The 19046-nt window shown below is 31.9% G+C and overlaps 4 protein-coding genes across 6 annotated transcripts in view; 1 reads left to right on the top strand and 3 right to left on the bottom strand.

Annotated features, from left to right (window-relative positions):
- Nucleotides 1–16: 16 nt before the first annotated feature.
- Nucleotides 17–3997, bottom strand: LOC100749743 (valine--tRNA ligase). The gene is made up of 16 exons (XM_012383088.2): nt 3910–3997; nt 3636–3828; nt 3317–3563; nt 3011–3239; nt 2750–2929; nt 2553–2677; nt 2194–2456; nt 1890–2118; nt 1699–1821; nt 1454–1561; nt 1223–1382; nt 870–1138; nt 577–789; nt 405–516; nt 157–335; nt 17–82 (listed from the first exon to the last, which is right to left on the bottom strand). The coding sequence occupies exons 1-16, from the start codon at nt 3995–3997 to the stop codon at nt 17–19; spliced, it is 2784 nt and encodes a 927-aa protein (XP_012238511.1).
- A 904-nt stretch (nt 3998–4901) lies between these two features.
- Nucleotides 4902–7033, top strand: LOC100744954 (3-hydroxyacyl-CoA dehydrogenase type-2). Its single transcript, XM_003484629.4, has 3 exons — nt 4902–5225; nt 5735–5899; nt 6313–7033. Exons 1-3 carry the CDS (start codon nt 5220–5222, stop codon nt 6904–6906), a joined length of 765 nt encoding a protein of 254 aa, XP_003484677.1. The 5' UTR covers nt 4902–5219; the 3' UTR covers nt 6907–7033.
- Nucleotides 7034–7097: 64 nt separating this feature from the next.
- LOC100749623 (protein nervous wreck) lies at nt 7098–15695 on the bottom strand. Its single transcript, XM_012382479.3, has 21 exons — nt 15506–15695; nt 12481–12578; nt 12125–12170; nt 11948–12033; nt 11515–11796; nt 11365–11428; nt 11160–11288; nt 10940–11062; nt 10690–10793; nt 10467–10611; nt 10281–10358; nt 10164–10215; nt 9955–10058; nt 9711–9864; nt 9447–9619; nt 8983–9289; nt 8603–8817; nt 8421–8520; nt 8176–8319; nt 8066–8097; nt 7098–7977 (listed from the first exon to the last, which is right to left on the bottom strand). Exons 1-21 carry the CDS (start codon nt 15524–15526, stop codon nt 7414–7416), a joined length of 3021 nt encoding a protein of 1006 aa, XP_012237902.1. The 5' UTR covers nt 15527–15695; the 3' UTR covers nt 7098–7413.
- Nucleotides 15696–16149: 454 nt separating this feature from the next.
- The window catches only part of LOC105680414 (BTB/POZ domain-containing protein 10), a 6774-nt gene continuing 3877 nt past the window's right edge, over nt 16150–19046 (bottom strand). For all 3 annotated transcript variants that reach the window (XM_012382491.3, XM_012382501.3, XM_024366140.2), the window contains 4 exons: nt 18736–18873; nt 18392–18663; nt 17368–17565; nt 16150–17126 (listed from right to left, as the gene is read on the bottom strand). In XM_012382491.3, coding sequence (XP_012237914.1) covers nt 16660–17126; nt 17368–17565; nt 18392–18663; nt 18736–18873 — 1075 coding nt within the window. In that variant the 3' untranslated portion in view covers nt 16150–16659. The remainder of the gene's footprint in view (nt 17127–17367; nt 17566–18391; nt 18664–18735; nt 18874–19046) is intronic.

Below are 19046 nucleotides of genomic sequence, written 5' to 3'. Positions count from 1 at the left end.
TTTAAATTATTTAGTTTTAATTCTTCTGTGTAATTGTGTCTTTCAAGATGTTCTCCTTAAATTGTTGCAAAATAGAAGAGTTCTATAAATAAAAAAAGTAATAAACATTAATCATTGTAAATGTAAAGTATATATATATAACATTGTTTAAATTACCTCAGTGATAATAAATAATGTACAATCAGAACTATAATTATAAAAAACACTATTTTTATCTTCTGTATAATCATCTTTTAAGAATATAAAAATATTAAAAATTTTACTTCCACCTTTAATTAAATTTATGACATCATTATAAAATTTAAGATTTTCAAATTTGCTAGTTACAATATGAACTGTAAATAAAAATCTTTTTTAATTTCTTCATGTATCACCATGAAAGTATATAATTTATAAATAATTACCTTCTGGATTTAATTTTTTGCTAACATTGCCGATAATGCTTCTAATTTTTAATATAATATTTAAGACATCATTTATTTTTTCATCTAGAGAAACGTCTCTCCATTCATTATACTGCAATGTACATAAATTTATTGTTTTGAAACATATTAAAATGTCAATATGTTATCTCACCTGTTGTGGTACTGGATATTGTGCTTGCATTAATGACGGCACTGATAAAAATTCTGGAAATTCATTTGATAATCTTTTGTACAAATCATCAGATATATATGGAATTATAGGTGCAGATATACGTAAAAATACTTCTAAACATTTTCTTAAGCTATATGTATGACTTATATGTGCATCTATGTCTTTGCTCTTATATCCCCATTTAGTTGCTTCCTATATAAAATAAGATCTCTAATTATATTTTAAATTATATTTCTCCATTAGTAATTTCAATTTAATAACCATGGTATTACCAAATAAAAATCACAAAACTCATAATATAGGAATTGCTTCATTGACGCAATAGCTTTATGGAAATCTCGTTGCATAAATGAATCACTGACTATATTTATCATTAGAGATAATCTGCTTAGAATCCATTGATCAATAATTGTCATATTTGTAGGTTCTTGATACACTTGTTCGCTTGTCATCAGTAAGACATATTTGCCTGCTTGCCAAATCTTATTTAAAAAAAATTTGTTTGTTTGACACTCCATAATATCAAACTTGATATGTTGATCTATTTAAACAAAGATATTTGTATGTATTATAATTAAAACTGTATAATAATAAGAGCAAATATTCTTAATTGATATGTACTAACTTTTAATATTGTGACTACATAATGTCATACGTAATGCGTCTGCACCATGTTCTGGTATACCATTAGGAAACTGTTTATTATTTGCATTTAACATTCGTTTTAAAACAGATTCACTAATTAAACCTGCATTATAACTTTCTTTCATTTGTGCAATCAGGTCCTATTTACATCACAATATTAAAATAAAGAAGATACGTTTTTTTCAAATAAAACACCCATATTAATCCTTACATTTAAGGTAATACCGTTGATAATATTTTCTGGAGAAACAGTATTCCCAGTTGTTTTAGACATTTTCTTTCCATAAGCATCACATACAAGACCATGCAGTAAAACTTCCTGAATGAACAATTGTTATTAAACTGTTAAATGAATCTTATAAGATTATTATATATCAATTATAGATTATTATATATTATATATCATATATTATTATATATTAAAAGAAATACGTGCCAAAGAATAAAAGATCTTACATTAAAAGGTATACAATTAGTCAATTCCAATCCTAGCATTACCATCCTTACAACCCAAAAGAAAAGAATATCATTTCCTGTTTCCATTAATGTTAAAGGATAATATCTTTTAAAATCTTCTGTCTAAAAATATGTCTTCTAACATAATCATATCTTACTAATCATATTATTCAATTATTATAGCTTTATACCTTCTTTGGCCATCCCATTACTGCAAACGGAAGTATTGCAGAAGAAAACCAAGTATCCAATACATCTTGATCTTTATATAATTTTACATCTGGTCCATATTTATTTTGTACAATAGTTTTTGCATCATTTTCAGTTCTACTAATTATCCATTCAGTTTTACCTTCAACTGTAAAATAATATGCAGGAATAGAATGTCCCCACCATATTTGTCTTGAAATACACCAATCTCTGAAAGAAATATATAATTAAGAAATAAATGATATTATCAATCTTTTCTATATATTGTTTATATCTTTTTTGTACCTGTTATTATTGAGATAATCATACCACGATTTTTCATAAGTATTAGGTATTATTTTTAAATGTCCCTGTTCCACAGCTTGTAGTGCCTTCTGAGCCATACTTTCACATTTAATAAACCATTGTTCTTTGAGTAAGTATTCTATGACATCATGAGAACGTGAACACAATGGCACGTACATTTCGTGATCGCTAATACTTTTTAGAATACCTTTATTTGACAATTCGTTTAAAACTTTCTCTCGAGCAATAAATCTTGGCAAACCCTAAAATTTATAATAAAAAAGTTACAATAAAGAAATTTACTATATTGAAACGAAGTTCGTAAAAAATGCAATTATTTAAATAAAAAATAAATATACTTTAAATTGTTTGCCTATTCCTGTTATATTTCCATATTCATCAATAACTTCAATAATTTCTAATTGATGATTTATTGCAATCTGGTAATCTAAAGGATCATGCGCTGGTGTTATTTTTACTGCACCTAAAAGAATTATTTTTATAACAATGTGCTATTCAGACTAATAAACGTTTGAAATAATTAAAATGTAATTACCTGTGCCATATTGTCTATCAACTAAAGGATCAGAAATAACAGGAATGTATGTTTCCCTTAAAGTATGCCAAACTTGATGCCCAATATATTTTGTGTACCTTTCATCATCTGGATGAACAGCAATTGCTACATCTCCAAAAAGAGTCTCTGGTCTAGTAGTTGCTACTACTATCTCATGTTCTAAGAAAACAAAAATTGAAACAAATTTTCTTACAAATGGATTACATACAATATAGTAGTATTATATTTGAATAATTATACTTGAATCTTTCACTGGATAAGCTATATATGCTATTTCACCAAATGTAATCATTTTCTTGTATCCTGGAACTTTGAGCTGTGTCTTTTTAGTAATGTATAAACGTTCTACCTCAATATCCGATATTGTACTATGTAGAGTAGGAGACCAATTTACCAAATCTTTCTTCCTATATAATAAATTTCGATTGTTCAATATGACAAGTGCTTCCATCACAGCAACATTATGATCCTGAAATTTCAAATATAAAAGAATACTTTGCTTGTTTAACACTTCAGATACCTTTTATGGAAAAATTCCTATTATACCTTACTCATTGTAAAGTATTCTTTAGACCAATCTAAACTAGCACCCAAAGCTTCTAATTGAGATTTTATATTATTTTGTTTTTCATTTTTCCACTGCCAAACAAATGACAGGAACTGTTCTTTTCCTACGTCTGACTTACTAATACCTTTTACTTTAAAAAGATATTTTTCTATCATCATTTGTGTTGCAATTCCAGCATGATCAAAACCTGGTATCCATATTACAGGATGTCCTTTCATTCTATACCTAAATGCAAATTACCTTCTGAATTGTTATTTGATTTAACATTTAAATAATTAATAACTTTTCTAAAGATACCATCTTGCTAATATATCTTGAATTGTAACAGTTAATGCATGTCCTAAATGCAATGTTCCAGTTATATTAGGAGGAGGTAAAAGCATTTTCAGTGCTGCTTTTTCATTATTTTTAATAGTAAAATGATTATTGTCTTTCCAAATCTGATACCATTCATGTTCAATTTTTTTACTATTAAAAGTTTTTGGAAAATCTAGAAAGAGGTATCATAATAATAAACTTTATATAGACACTACTTTTTTTTAACATTTTGGTGATCAAAAAATATAAATACCTGATAACTGTTGAGTAGAGAACCTATTGCAGCAATATTTATTATAGGACTTGAAGCGTAATGAAGTATTACATTGTATGACTTTCATTATATATTAAATATATTATATTTCTCCTTTTATTTTATGCGTTTAAAAAAACATAACCAATATTGTAACCAAAAAAATAAATAAATTATTCATTCACTGTAATCATAAATGTTAATGGTTGTCATTAGTTAGATATAATTGGATTTATGTTTATTACAGAATAAGATTTATTGTAAATTTTTATTTAAAATTCAGATATTTTTATGTTGTTTTGAATTAATAGCTTTATATTACGTTGGCTGCCCTTAATAGTTTTCAGTAATATGATACTGTTCATTAATTTCTTTTTAACAAATGAGCTATTATATTGTACTATTAAATAAATAATCCTTTTTTAAAAATAGAAAATTAACTAATTTTTAATTGTTGAAGCATTATATATTATGTACAAATAATTTTCTTTCTTATTATGTTTCTTCTACAAATTTTTATAAAAGATTTAAATTAAATTTAAATGTACTTATATACATGTTTCCTTAAAATAAAATTTTACTAATCGTATAAATGGTAAATATATGTATATTTATACAACCGTGACTTGTACTATATCAACTTTTGGCGTGAATGATAAAAAATAGTTTGTTAAATATTCATTTAACTATATCTTTTATTTCCTATTTAATTACTATAGTCATTCTTAATAATGAATTGTATGTAAATACACAGATAAAATAATAAATCATAAAATACAGAGAAAAGCATTTTTTATTTAACGTTAATTTAACAGAGTATTTGTAGTTCAAAATAACATAATATTACATCAGAGATTACATTGAATGCATAAAATTTCTTAATTCTTGATTAGATGCATTAAGTACAAATTTTGTAGCTATAATGAACATTTTATATAACAATGAAATATTTTTAAATAATAACTGGTTTCTATTGTTTATTCTGTTTTTATAGGATCTATATATTGTTATCTGAGTCGCTTATAAAAAAGTTGCAGAATGGAATACTGATATGATTATTCGAAAGTTCATGTCGATAAAAAAACTAAACTTGGGTGGCTCCCTCTGTCTTATAGTTTTAATCTTATCTCAATTCTTGTATCCTGTTTGCTTTCACTTTTATTTCATAACTGTAAGTCCAAAATCCAACTGAGGCGTATTGATTTAGCTGGTACTAGTTGTTACCAGCGGATATTAGTTGAGACTTAGCTAATATTTGCGTGTATCGTTCTGTGACACATTTGTTTATACTTCTAACATTTTCCTAAACAATGAACGTAAGTATTAATGGTATTATCGCTATATACATTAATATTAATTATAATTACGAATATAAATTCGTGTAGCATAAGAAATCATGCGGAATCCTTTCATTTCTAATAGTATTAACGCTTGTATTACGTACGATGTTGAATTGTTTTGCATACTTGTTATTTTGTACTAATGTTAATGTCATTGTTTATGACTAATAAAAACTGGACTTTGTTTAATTTCAAAAAGCTTATTATATTTTTTCATAAAATTTATTCTTTTCGAGATAATAGGCATTATCTTGAAAAGATGAAAAAATTAGATAATTAAAAAATGTGTTACAATAAACATTCCGTGTATTTCCTAAAATACAATAAAGATAATTAGTTTAAAAATGATTAGTTTTTGTTTGAATGAATATCTTATATTCATTAATTAATGTATTATACATATAATATTATATGGTAGAGAAAAATATTTATATGTAAGAAATAAGAAACTTTTATATATTTATAGTTATATGTATATATTTTAGGGATTAGTTGCTCTTGTAACTGGTGGTGCATCTGGATTGGGACTTGGTGTTGTACGAAGATTTATAAAAGAAGGTGCGAAAGTAGCTATTGCTGATTTACCAAGATCTAGAGGAAATGAAATTGCTGACGAACTTGGAGAGTCTGCTATCTTTACACCAATGGATGTATGTATGAAATAGGTATCATAAATATTATTATTGCTATTAATAGTAATAGTATTAAAAATTATATAAACAATCTTTAGAAATAAAATTTTCCAATTTGTATATTAATAGCGAAATATATTAAAGAGACATCAATTAAGGAAATCTAGAATTATACATATTAACATAATATATTTTTGCTTAGATTATAACATATTTATATTAGAACTAACAATTTCTTAGGAATGTAAAACTTTATAGTATTAATTGTATAATGCAATTAATAGTATTAGTAACCATTATGAATTGACATTGAATGTTATTAAATTACTTATTAATTAAATATTTGTTGTATATGATTTGATATTATAAATATATAACTTTTGCAAAAGAAATCTATACATTAATAGATAGTTTGCAACTTTGTTTTACAGGTGACATCACCAGATGATGTAAGTGCTGCTTTAGATACAATATGTGAGAAGTTCAACAGATTGGATGTCACAGTAAATGCAGCAGGAATAGCCTGCGCCCACAAAATATATAATGCTAATAAAGATATTCCACACTATATAGACACTTTTGAAAATGTGCTTAAAGTAAATGTTACTGGAACATTTAATGTTGTTAGATTATCTGTACAACTGATGTATAAGAATGAACCAGACAAAGATGGACAACGGGGAGTGGTAATTAACACAGCAAGCATTGCAGCATTTGATGGACAAATGGGTCAGGTAGCATATTCTGCGAGCAAAGGTGCGATTGTTGGTATGACTTTGCCACTAGCTCGTGACACAGCTAAGCTTGGTATTCGTGTTGTTACAATCGCACCTGGAGTATTTGATACACCATTGTTGGGAAGTTTACCAACGAAAGTACGTGCTTTTTTAATGAAAACAGTACCATTTCCAAACAGATTGGGTGATCCTGATGAATATGCTAAGCTTGCACAACATATTGTTGAAAATCATCTCTTAAATGGAGAAGTGATAAGATTAGATGGTGCTCTCAGAATGCAACCGTGAATACAATTTTTTATTTACTTATATTGTTTATATGAACATGGAACATGGATAAAGGATTTTCATAACATGGATGTCATAAATAAAAGTTACATAAAATCAGACAAAAATATATAAAAAATGAATAAAACCGTTAATTTTTTTACATGCAACACCATTATAATTCTCTTAGAATGTACACAAACAACTAAAAGTTTTCATCTATTATAGGTATCGACAATTTTCTTTATTACCTTATGACTGTACATTAATGTCTTGTAAATAGGTTGCAAAAGTCGCAACATCTTTCTTTAAATAGTTCACTAGAGTATCATCTAGCAAAAAAGTTGTGTACATAATATCAACATAAAAATCGTTTAGTTGTCCCGTTATTCATTAGTCTTTCTTTGCAATAACCTCTGGAGATTTCCAAAATTTCAGTAAATACTGGAATTTATTTTGATGATTTTTCGGAAGAGCCAGTTTATTTGATAAGGCAGGATAATCAGGATCTCCGAGGTCTAGTCATTCCTAGGCATTCGATTCTTTCAGATTTTGTAGCTTCTCTAGTTGGTCAGGTTGTAATTCGTCTGGAATACTTGCCCTTCCTCCTATTACCATTTTTTCTGGCACGATCTCAATATCTTCTGTTTCTTGTACTTCAATTACGGTACCACGAGATGGTATAGATTGAGAATTATCTGCTGTACTTGGCCCGGATGTTGAGTCCCCTTCACTACCAGAGCTGCTACTAATCGGAAATGGTGCTGAATCAGTTGGTAAGTCATCAACTGTTGATTTCTCTTCAATATCTTCGGTCGTTTCTGTAATTTCTTGTTCTTCTCTTTCATCCATTATTACAGTAGCTTCTTTGCAGTCACTTTCATTTACTTCGGTAGTAGTGCTTGAAGGTAAATCACCATCAGAACTTTCCGTCGATTTCACTGTGTCATCAGCGGTTTCTTCTAATTCCGGGAATGGATGTTCAATTTCTTCCATTGGTGTTGCCGCAGTAATTACAATTTGCGCAACCCCAAGTCCGAAATCGTCTTTAGACTGGTCAATGTTCAGCTGCTTTGTTTTCTCATCATCTACCTAAAAATAGAAAATACATAGTTAGATCTTGCCTAACAATCAATCATTAAATAAATGTTTTTGTACTACAATTTAATGATCTGCTTACCTTTGTTCCCGATTCATCCGATATTTCTACAACTAAGCAGCAGTTTTGTGCATATTGATATTTAAATTAAATAGAAACGCGATAAATAACAGTAATGATTTGAAACTTACCTACTATATCAGGCCCTTCGGATTTATCGCCTTCAAACTGCGAGCCATATTGACTTTTTTGGTCCTTTGAAAGATTTATTATGAAACCCTCTTGTCGATGCTGTTGTTCAACGTTTGCATTACTAGAGATTCCATCTTGTGATTCTATGCAATATAGCACAATATAACATCATATTAATATAATAATAGTATCATCTTTTTTACGATAATTTTTTTTAAGAAGATTTTTAGAAGAAGCTTGTTACCTTTCATCATACTTTGTGTTATTTCATTTTCTAATAAAAATTCTGGAACTTCGGGTGGTGTAAACACTGGTGGTGCAGAGCTCGGCGGTGTTATATTTTCCTAATGATAAAAGACGTAGAAGAGATTATTAAAAATAAATATATTAATAATTGAAAGGATCTTTGATCAATTAAAATTTAACCTGTGGAGTCAAAGGTGAACCGTCTGCAGCACAAGGTTCTACGATCAAAGATGGGAATAATCCTCGTTGTCCACGTAATTCTCCTTCCCACCATCCATCATCGACATCGTGTGGTTCTTTTCTTAAAACCTTTAAAATATCGCCTTCAAGGAAACTAAGTTCTTCATCGCATGTGGCATCGTAGTCATAAAGGGCAATACAATATTGTTCTACTTCTGAAAAATAGATCAATACCGGCATTTGATGCTGATAACGTTAATTATTATAAAACATATGTATTACATAAATTATTATGTGCCATAAGCTATACAATTAATATAATGTTTCGTATTTGAAAAAAATAAAAATTACTTAACACTGGAGATGTAAAGTAGACTTACCTCCTATATGATTTTGTACAATGGTTTCTGATGCTGGTAAATTAGCTTGTAGATTAGCATCTGGATCTACTGCATCATGATCATCGATTGTGTAATCTACCGAGGAGAAGGATATTTGTTGTACTAGACCTGGTCCTTGGGAAGTTAGACCGGATGTTGTATCCCTTTCAACATCGAGATAATTCTGGGGAACAAATCCTTCTTCGCCACGATAGTTTCGTGCTCGGAGCCAACCATCACCATCACCCTCACCAACTACTTCCAGTTGCTCACTTTCGACAATCGATAATTCGTCAGGGTTTTGCGCCTATAGAAAATGAATTTTAAGTAAAAGATACTTAAAAGAGTAAGGTATATATAAATATTTTCCTAGAAAAAATGGTCTCTCAAATATACAAATTTCTTGCTAAAACGTTAATTCTATTACAATAAGTAACTGTTTATAAAGTATATAGTGTTCACACCGTATACGAATAAAGCGCGGTACACTTGTATATTTGCTGCGTAGGAGGCATTTCAGATGTTTCACGAATCTCAGTTTGTTCTTCCTTTTCCTCGTTATCCCAATCTACAGTTGTCGGATCGTCCCAACCAACAGTAAGTTGTTCTATTCGTTGCTTCTCTTGCTCAAGTAAAGCTATCAATTGAGAATACAAATAATTTGATTTTGAATGGAATGTTCTGTTTTATATTATGATTTATGTCATATATTATTAATCCTTATATACCATCAACTTCTTCACTATCATGTCTTTGCCTTTCCTTAGTTGTTTCTTCTTCTTGTTGAGAAGCATTTCGTGCACTGCCCGGTCGTTCGACAGTCGTCAAGTCGCTTCCACCATCGCCATCGCTATCATAAAATGAATCTGAGGACGGATGTTCCTGTATAACATATACATGATTTTTTTACGACACTTTATACAATTTTTTATATAAGAAAAGATTGACTAGTTTTAAATTAAATATCAGTACCGCCGTTCCCGATGCATCAGTTCTAACAGAAAGAGAGCTAGCTGAACGTGGCATATCTTGGACACTCAAAGTTTCTGCTTCCTGTAGCCATTCATCAACATTTACTAAAAAAGATAACACATATAAAGCGATACAATTACTAATTGTTAAGTTACGATTTGTTATAACAATTGCATTCGAGTAAACAGAAAAATAAATATGTAACAAACCTCCACCATTTCGAAGGCATTCTATTCTTGCTTCTGCCTTTAGCTTTGCTGTCTAATGAACAAGTAAATAGGTAAAGAAGGGAATTGACGTGAATCACGTTTGACCACATATCTTACCTCTGCACGTCGTATCATATGTTTCAGTTCATCGATTTTCGTATCTAAATCTGGACCTTGTGGATCGTTTGGATCAGTCTATAATCATTGTTAAGTATAAGTATTAATAAATCAATTCCGGATATACAACATAAGAGAAATAATTTAATAGACTTCTGTAGCGACTAGTTGTGTTCTTTCGTTAACCTTTTGTCCAGACTCTTTTAGTTGTAGAAGAACTTGTAATTTTCTACTATTTTCTCGAGCGCTGCCTATTTCACGAGCTATTCTCGTCGACCAGCGTCGAGCTTCTTTTCCAAGTGTAGCTGCAGCAGAATGATCAGCCGTTATCCTGCAACAAATCTGTTTTCTAGAGTATCATAAAAATTAACGTTTCAAAGTATATCCATCTGATAAATCATTTATAAACCTCTCTATCGGATCGTTGTCACAAGCTTCAAATTCATATTGTATATGTTGCTTTAAAACAGGATAATACAAACAGCAGCACTGTATATTGTACTCTCTGGTGAGCTGTAAAAGATAAGAAATGAACGAAACAGTTTACATTAATTTATAATATTAAAAATATAATATAATAATATATTTACATTAATTTATATTATCTATGTTATTCATATTAATTTCTAAGGTAATTTTTCTAAAATTTTTGTGCTCACTTGTTGCGCTTGATCACGAATTTTGCCATAACTATTTTGCGTAGCTAAGCAGGTCAAAAGTTCTGTACGACCCATTAGCGTTAAATATTCCGCAACTTTATCGTAAACATCTTGCTCTAAATACTGTTAACAGAGGAAAAAGGCTTTTTTATTTATTTTAAATGAAAGAAAGAGTTTACATATACATATATATATGTACATCGTAATAAAAGTGACTTACTTGCATAGTGCTTTGTAAGTCGACCACAAAATATCTATTTTGATGTGCATTGGCAGCGGCGAGGCTAAGTAAATAATCATTTCGAGCTCCTGTTGATTTCTCTTCTAAAGCATCGCGTTTCGAGCTCACCTGGAAATAGTCATTTTTTGTTTAAAGTATCCGAATTATTACAAATTATTTAATATCTCTCATAACATTTCTCTACCTTTGCACTATTTTTCTGCAATGACGTTATCGATTGAAAGAAGGATCCCTTCTTTTTCTTTAGTCTGTAATTAATCAGTACCAGGTTTTAAGTCTTCAATTCATTGCAAAACTTGGACTGTCTACTAATCAAATCTGTGTAAACACATACTTCTCTTCGATATCTTTTGCTTTATCGCGTACATCATGGGCACTATGCTCTTCATCGAAGTACAATTTCTTTGTTTTGTCTACATCTTGTACACACAATTGTAACTCTTTTTGTACTATCATTAATTGGTCGATTGCCTTCTTAGAGATTTGTAGTTTATGCATCTTTAAACTCTTTGCATCGTCAGCAATTTGTTGTTGAAAAACTTCTACAGCAGCTAGTCGCGCTTTAGCCAATTTTTCGTTTTCTTCTAAGACTGTTCGCCAAACGTTCCACATATTCCTGAAATTAACAATTATTTAAATTCAACCGAATTGTTTCAAGATGTGGAAAAACATCACAACATATTTTAACTTTCTTCGACTGGGAGGAGGGACGGGGATAATTTCGGCTAAGATAATTTTAATACATTCTGTATAATATTAAAGTGTACCATTTTTCTTCACCACCTTCCACTTTCAAATCCGGAATGTTTGGTATCTTTTTATTCAAATATGCTGAGGATATTTTAAGAAGTGCCTGAAATGATCATTGGTCAGTAACAACGTAAACTTGATAACGTGGACTTCGCAAATACAGTTTTCGCTACGAAAAATGATATTTCTCTTACCTCCGAGTATGATTTTTCAATCGCAGACTTTTTTATTGTAAAGTTGCTGAAAAATATATTTGCACTGTGAATGAATGCTTTTAAATAAAAGATTTATTTGCAAATACAAAATTATAAAATGAGATGCATGTTAAGACACACTACGCTACAGAAAAGTTGTAGAGCAAAAATACATATGTAATAAATATCAAGGGGCGTTAACTCATTTGTAATACGAGTGGAATAAGATAAAATTTATTGAAGGTAAAAGCGTAACGTCAAAAAAAAAAATTGAGATCGGTGATATAAAATGACCTGAGCTTAGGTTGTTTAAAGAGCTTTTATCTAATCCTCCTTTACATAAGTTTTAGACTTACCGTATATCTTCCAGAAGGTCGCATTCATGCTGGTTTTTCGCTTGTAATTTTGCCGCTTGCTCTGCGTGTACATTCTTAAGAAATTTCGTGTAATTTCCCTGCAAATGCTCACATTGTCAATCTGTATTTTTTTATTGTTTCTATCATTAGATCTAATTAATATCATATATGTAATGTCATATGAGTAATAAAATGTAACGTTATAACGCGATCCGATTTAACAGTTAATAAACACAATCACGTCGATATTTCTGTAGTAATATCCCGATTTTGTTACGAGCAGATCTTTGTAATAAATGGAGGCGTATCCTTTGGTTCTTTGCCAGAATGTCGCGCCGAAAAATTGACTTGGCAACGATAACATTAACGAATACTATACATAGGAGGATAGTGAATATACGCTTTAAGAAAAATATATAGCTCGATTGTTCGTACATTTTTGTATGTTGCTACAAGTATTGATAGAGTTATCCATGTACAAAATTTTACAGGCTTCGACTATTGGATCTGTTTAATACTGGTAAAGTTAAGTATTCAATAAAAATAAGATAGTTCGTATACCTCAAATTTTCCTTTATAGTTTCAATCGAGTGTGTTTCAAACAAAGCACATAGCTTCGGATACAAAAAAAAACAAAGATAAAATAAATATTTCTGTCCTTTTCTCATACATTGGCGAGGTACTAATTGGCTGGTAGGCAAACGTGTAGGATTAATGAATTAATTAGTGTTAAGATTGCTATAAATTAAGTTCAATTTTGTTGTATATCGATATCTTCTTTAAGTGCCGTCATTCATATTGACTTAATGAACTCTGATAAACAATCTTCAATATCCAGGGGCAACGAAGCTTCCTTTAGACATTGGAATTTTATTGATTTTCTTATCGATCCTACCAGTATTTTAAAAATATATCAAGCTCATAGTCTATGGACAAATATATATGTGTGTAAGTGTACTACTAATATCACGCATTGTTACGCAGATCGTTAAATGATAAAACCTACTTCATCATGTTCGAGTACAATGCAAATTTTCAAGTCTTTTTTCGCTCCAGCGATTCGACAAACACGTTAATGGAAATATCAAGTAACGACAGGACAGAGCTTCCCGCTTTGTTTCAATCCGTTTGCATCCAAAGTATAAAGGGTGTATAAAGGAGAATTTTCAATAAGTCCGTCAATTTGTCACTTTTTACATGCAAGTAAATTACCGTGTCTTTTCTAAGAACGGAATTTTATCTAATATTACTTGGGAACAATAGTTCCTTCTAATTCAGCTTACTTCCTGTGAGACAGAAAGGTCAGATTTTAACCCGTCTAGGATGTACTTGACGGGATACGATAATAATGAGACGGGAATGAATTCTAAACTGCATCCGTGGGTCGTCAGAAAATCGTAATCGCGACTCCTAATAGGGCGATTTATTGTTAGAAAAGATATCTTCTCGATCGAGCGACTCGGTGAACATTCTTGAAACGGAGGAGAGAAAAACGGAAAGAATTGCTCGAAGTTGTGTAAAATTATGCTGCTTCGATCTCATAAATAATTAGTGTAGTTAAAATTTTAAAATAGGAAGCTTGCTCTCCGAGCATTAGCTCTATTCTCGTCAAAGGAAAATTGTCGAGTGCAAAGAAGTGGGTAAACATAAAATTGTGCGGAAGACGCGAAGAGAAATTTCCGGTGCGAAAAGCAAATAGAGAGGAGCATTCGTAGCGAGCTGCACCAAATTTCGCCGAAAGGAAGTATACTTTTCAAACAGTCTTAGGCGTAAAACACGCATTCCCTTCTTGCGAATCACTCTGGATTCTTATCATTTGACTGGCTTTCGGTAGGTGGAAGTGGGTCAGGAATCTCCCGATCTTTAACTACGAAACTTCATTGTCACGAAGCGAAGCGAAAGCCCGATTCGCTACCTTGATAAATAGATCGGAGAATCCTATTGTCTTTAAAGAAATAGAGTTAACTAAATAACGAGAAGACTTTCGACTATTTTCTCATCGATGTCCAATTAATTAATAGACAAATCATAAAACTACGCAACGTCTGCCCTGGACATTTTATTATTCTGCGAACAACACATTAGTCTTGTTTGAGGGCGTGGAAAGATTGCAAGTGCATATTAAATCACTAGCTGTAACTACAATAAAAGAGTACTTTGCCATTCGTTATCTATCGATTCCTCGAGTCATTATTGCACTAAACATTTCATAGTAAAAGGCAGTTACGAACGAAAAGTTAAACGTTTTTCTTTTCTTTTTTTTTTTTGAACACCACACTGTCCCTTGCTTAATCTTAATTCGTGGTAAACTTTAAATTTGGTAAGGCGAAATAAATTTTGCGAAAAGTTTCTCGAGAAGAAACATGGCCTCCTAAAAATCGTCCTACATTCAAAATTCGGGATCGATTTCGGCGAGAACATAGTGTACTGTTATATAATAAAGGAGACAGACGGAAATTTCAGGGACAAGGAGATTTAGATCTGCGCAAGAGGATGATAATGGTAGCAGTGTGAAAGCAAGGAATTTGAAGGAGGGTAGAAGTCATTATCGGTAGGATGCACGTTCGTTTCGATCTGAGAAGATATTAACCTGGGTCTTTGGCCCGTTCTATACATTTTGAGGTCAGCTTTTGATATAGATTCGTGGAGAAGACCGAAGTGCGCATCGATTTTCCTATCGTGGCAACGTTCGAACGCCGTTTACGTCAATTTTTTCGTAAAATATCGCTAAAGATCGATACGCGGTCAAATTCATGCATTTCGATCGTATCGAGAACTGTTACCTTCCTTCGATACATATGACACTTTAGAAATGAACCCTACTTTTACGATATCACGCTGGATCATTCTAACTTGTTTAACGACAGGAAATAGATTTGTTAATTCTCGGAGAAATACCAGCAAATGCATTGCGATACAATTGCACGAAATAAAATCTGATGTAAGGAGGGTGCAAGAGAAAAAAGATCGTACGGAGTTGATAGAAGAAAATTGGACAGCGAAGATGTCAAGCTTGTCGGCTTACTTTTCTCGGTGGTGGTTGCATGCTGGACGAGCGGCCTGCTCTGCAGCCTCACCGCTGGCAGCCCGTTTTACACCGTCCGCCGGGGAGGGGTGCTTGTTGTTTTCGTACGCCTCACCCGACACAATATTACCACGCGCTACCACCCTCACTGCTTGCGTGTTCGTACGCTACTGATCTCCTGTCCTCGACTGAGTTAGCCTATTTATTGATCGCATACGCGCCTGCGTTCTCTCGATCTACATCTTCGGCATTTCTCATTCTCCTTTTTCCGACTTTTCCCGATGTGTCCGATCTCGCACGATACTTTGAGGCGTCATCTTCTTCTATGTGAATTTCCGTGTGTTTTATCGACTGACATCAACCGAAATTCCCCCCTTTTCGACATATTCGTTTTACTACATATTTCAATATCTTGTTCGAATTTTTCAATTATTTAATCCGTGAAAATGCAAAGGCGCTATACATGAAATGCTCAATAAACAGTGGTCAAAAATAAACTTCTCTCATTTAGGCTATAATGTCTTTAGTCTTGTTATTACGTTGTTCGAAGCGCTTGAGTTAACTTTATTTTGCATAATTTCACACCATGGGAAAGATTTGTAAAAATACATATTGAAATAACATGGAAAAACAAAGAACCACAGTCTCGGAAACAGTATTCAACTTTATTAATTGTATAAAACGGAAATACTCTTCGCAAATCCATACCTAATGAATCATTATGTATTTCGTATTTGACATGTAATTATGAGAAACGTTTAACATTACATACAAAATTGAAAAAGTCACAGCGGACATTTTTAAACTAGTTTAACATCCACAAGATGCGATAACTTCACTATACATCATTTTGACTGAGTCAAAATCAGACTTGCTCAATCCACAAGAAATACATATGTCTTACATATTTTATCCGAAGCGTAATCATATTCAAGCAGTTTTACTCGTCTGCTATTATCTTATAAAAATATGGAAAACACGACGAAATTCATTCTTCGGAAACCAATAATTTAAAGCTTAACTTTTTAAGCAAGCGAATATTGTGAGGTAAGCAAGTCTGACCAGGTTTAAAAATTGACGCAAGAAGAAAGCAGTCCATAAATACTTGGTAATCGAAGTTCATGTCTGTTTGTTCTAACTTCTACAATCGACATTCATGGTAACTCGTCAGGCGGTATAGATCCAAGATCTTGATCAGCTGGTAAACCTATGGCACCCTCAACGTCGGCATCCGAACCGACTGGTAATACGACTTCTGGTTGAGGCGCTGGTTCAGCTTGCAAAAGAGCGATTGCTATCGGATTTCCACCAGCATCTAATACCGGATCGGCAGTTGCTTCCGCAAGATTTGTCACAGACTTTGATTTCACGCACTGAAAATCGACGTGTCGACTTTTCGCTTCCTCTTTCTCCCAGGACATGTGAATAAATGGTCTTTGCACGTAATTATAAATCACTTCAGCACGTCCACCTGCTCTCTTCTTAATTTTTTCTTTATAAGTAGGATATCCTTCGATGCCTAAGCGAATCTTTTTTAAACCGCGTTCCTTCATTACTTGCTTAGCTACATCTCTGTTTTCAATGTATTTGAAGAACCGATACATCGCAGTACTGTTAACAGCTGTTGGAAAATGAAAGACACTCTATTAATATTATGCTTTCTTTAATGTGAAATAAATCACAAACTTCTTATTGAAGGCAATGAATTTTAATACAGCCAATAAAATGTTCAAGCCTACGACCGATATGATTATCGATTTTCTATTTTATACATCCAATATACCGTAGCAAGGTCATATATTTTGAATCTTGATATTGTAAAAAAAGGCGGAAGTAAAAAGCAGTATCCTTTGCTTACTTACTTTGTGAATATTCTTCTCCCATTTGCGGTGGATATTCTTCATCCCAATCAACGATATCATCTTCCAATAAAACAACGATATGACATTCGCGATCGCCTCTACGTGCGCTGTTTACCATTAGCGGCAGTATTAAATCTTCTAGAAACACTTCAAACTGGCATCGTGCACCTTCGTTAGACAATTCATGTAATAGTCCTCCTATGAAATAAATCACCTTATTTTTAGAATTTCTATTATTTATTATCGATAAGCATTGTGCTTTTTAATAGTTATGAGTTATCATGACCTATTATTTGTGAAACGAGTCAATAATTTTATATAGTAACAAATGATCCTGATTAAAAAATTTAGAAAAATTAGAGGACGTTTTGTTACGCAACATTAACATAATAAATATGTCGGAGTCAGATTGGCATTTTGGGGCGTTCGATGAACCTTTACTTACTTTACCGTCGCGAATGTAGCCAATCTCTATCAGTACGAATGTGGACACTGCCAGACGCTACGAGTAATGGTAATAGGATGGTCGAGATGATGGTGACAACGAATTCAGGTTCGATAACGAATCCACGGTCCACGGGAGGGTTAGTATCAACGTGCTACTCGCTTCACTAACTAACTGACTCTAACTCTCGCTCTAACTCTGTCAATCCAAAAGAGGCTGCCCTTATATACTCCTGTCCCCGCTTCTCGGGTTAATCTTTCTCTTAAGGAGAGCCATATAATCATTTCATACCTCTGTCAGGTACATGTCCCTCCCATGTCCGTGGCTACGTCCGGTGACCTGCCATGTCACTTCGAGCCCAAACCCATCGTCATAAAGTCCGATTGGAACATTAAGACTATTTCTTATTTTTATTACTTAAGGGCAGCTATAGTAAAAGTCTGGACTAGTGTATTGGGGGTTTCCCCAACATTCCGGACGGGAAATCCCGCTGTCTTTCCCTCTCCGACAAATATATTTGATAATTTTACTTGTACTGAATTATACACATTACCGTATAATTCAATTATATTTACTTACTTAAATTTTGACACTTTACTGTATTAGCGTCAAATGGTACAAGAAGATAATCGCAAGCTTCTCGTAATTCTTGAACAGCAACTGCCGGTGGACATCGAATTACGCCACCTTTATAATAATCAAGAATAGCTCTGAACACCATGGCAGATATACCATCTGCAACTTCATATTCACCACGTTCATTTGGTTGAGCATATTCAACACCAGAACTAAACATTCTACCTAACATTGTATTTGGATGTGCCGTAAAGAGTGCAGGATCAACAATAAATCTAAAACAAAAATTTATCTTGTAACTTAATATAATCATATTAATAGTAAAAAATGTATTGTATAATACTTACCTAGTATTATCAACAATAAGAGTAATGCGTTCATCACTAGCTTGTGGATTGTTTATACTATTAATAGATCCTGATGATGGTAAATTGTCTCTATTTTGACTTTGTTGATTTTTTCCAACACTAACTCCAGAGCAAAGTCTGAAAAAAGATATGTTCTAAGTGACTACTGAAGATCATTTAATATTAATACTTACATGAAACAAAAGAATTATGGGTAATAAACATATAAAGCAATGCAGAGTATTGAATAAATATATAAGTAACACTATTTTTTTCTTTTTTTACGTGGTGGAAACCTTTATAGGCACCCC

The sequence above is a fragment of the Bombus impatiens genome, unplaced genomic scaffold (assembly GCF_000188095.3).
Source record: "Bombus impatiens unplaced genomic scaffold, BIMP_2.2 scf_0019, whole genome shotgun sequence".
Classification (NCBI taxonomy): Eukaryota; Metazoa; Arthropoda; class Insecta; order Hymenoptera; family Apidae; genus Bombus; species Bombus impatiens.
Note: the sequence above shows the minus strand (reverse complement) of the source record. Positions and strands in the feature narration are given on the sequence as shown.

What these genes read in the sequence shown, in the direction of transcription:
- LOC100749743 (XM_012383088.2), bottom strand. Translation starts at nt 3,997, where the DNA reads ATGAAAGTCATACAATGTAATACTTCATTACGCTTCAAGTCCTATAAT. An exon ending in CAAAAAATTAAATCCAGAAG is followed by an intron (nt 336 to 404) that starts GTAATTATTTAT and finishes TTTTATTTACAG; the next exon opens with TTCATATTGTAACTAGCAAA. An exon ending in CATTATTTATTATCACTGAG is followed by an intron (nt 83 to 156) that starts GTAATTTAAACA and finishes TTTTATTTATAG; the next exon opens with AACTCTTCTATTTTGCAACA.
- LOC100744954 (XM_003484629.4), top strand. An exon ending in CTATCTTTACACCAATGGAT is followed by an intron (nt 5,900 to 6,312) that starts GTATGTATGAAA and finishes TTTGTTTTACAG; the next exon opens with GTGACATCACCAGATGATGT.
- LOC100749623 (XM_012382479.3), bottom strand. Translation starts at nt 15,526, where the DNA reads ATGCAACCACCACCGAGAAAA. An exon ending in TGCAACCACCACCGAGAAAA is followed by an intron (nt 12,579 to 15,505) that starts GTAAGCCGACAA and finishes GAGCATTTGCAG; the next exon opens with GGAAATTACACGAAATTTCT. An exon ending in GCAAAAGATATCGAAGAGAA is followed by an intron (nt 11,429 to 11,514) that starts GTATGTGTTTAC and finishes GATTAATTACAG; the next exon opens with ACTAAAGAAAAAGAAGGGAT.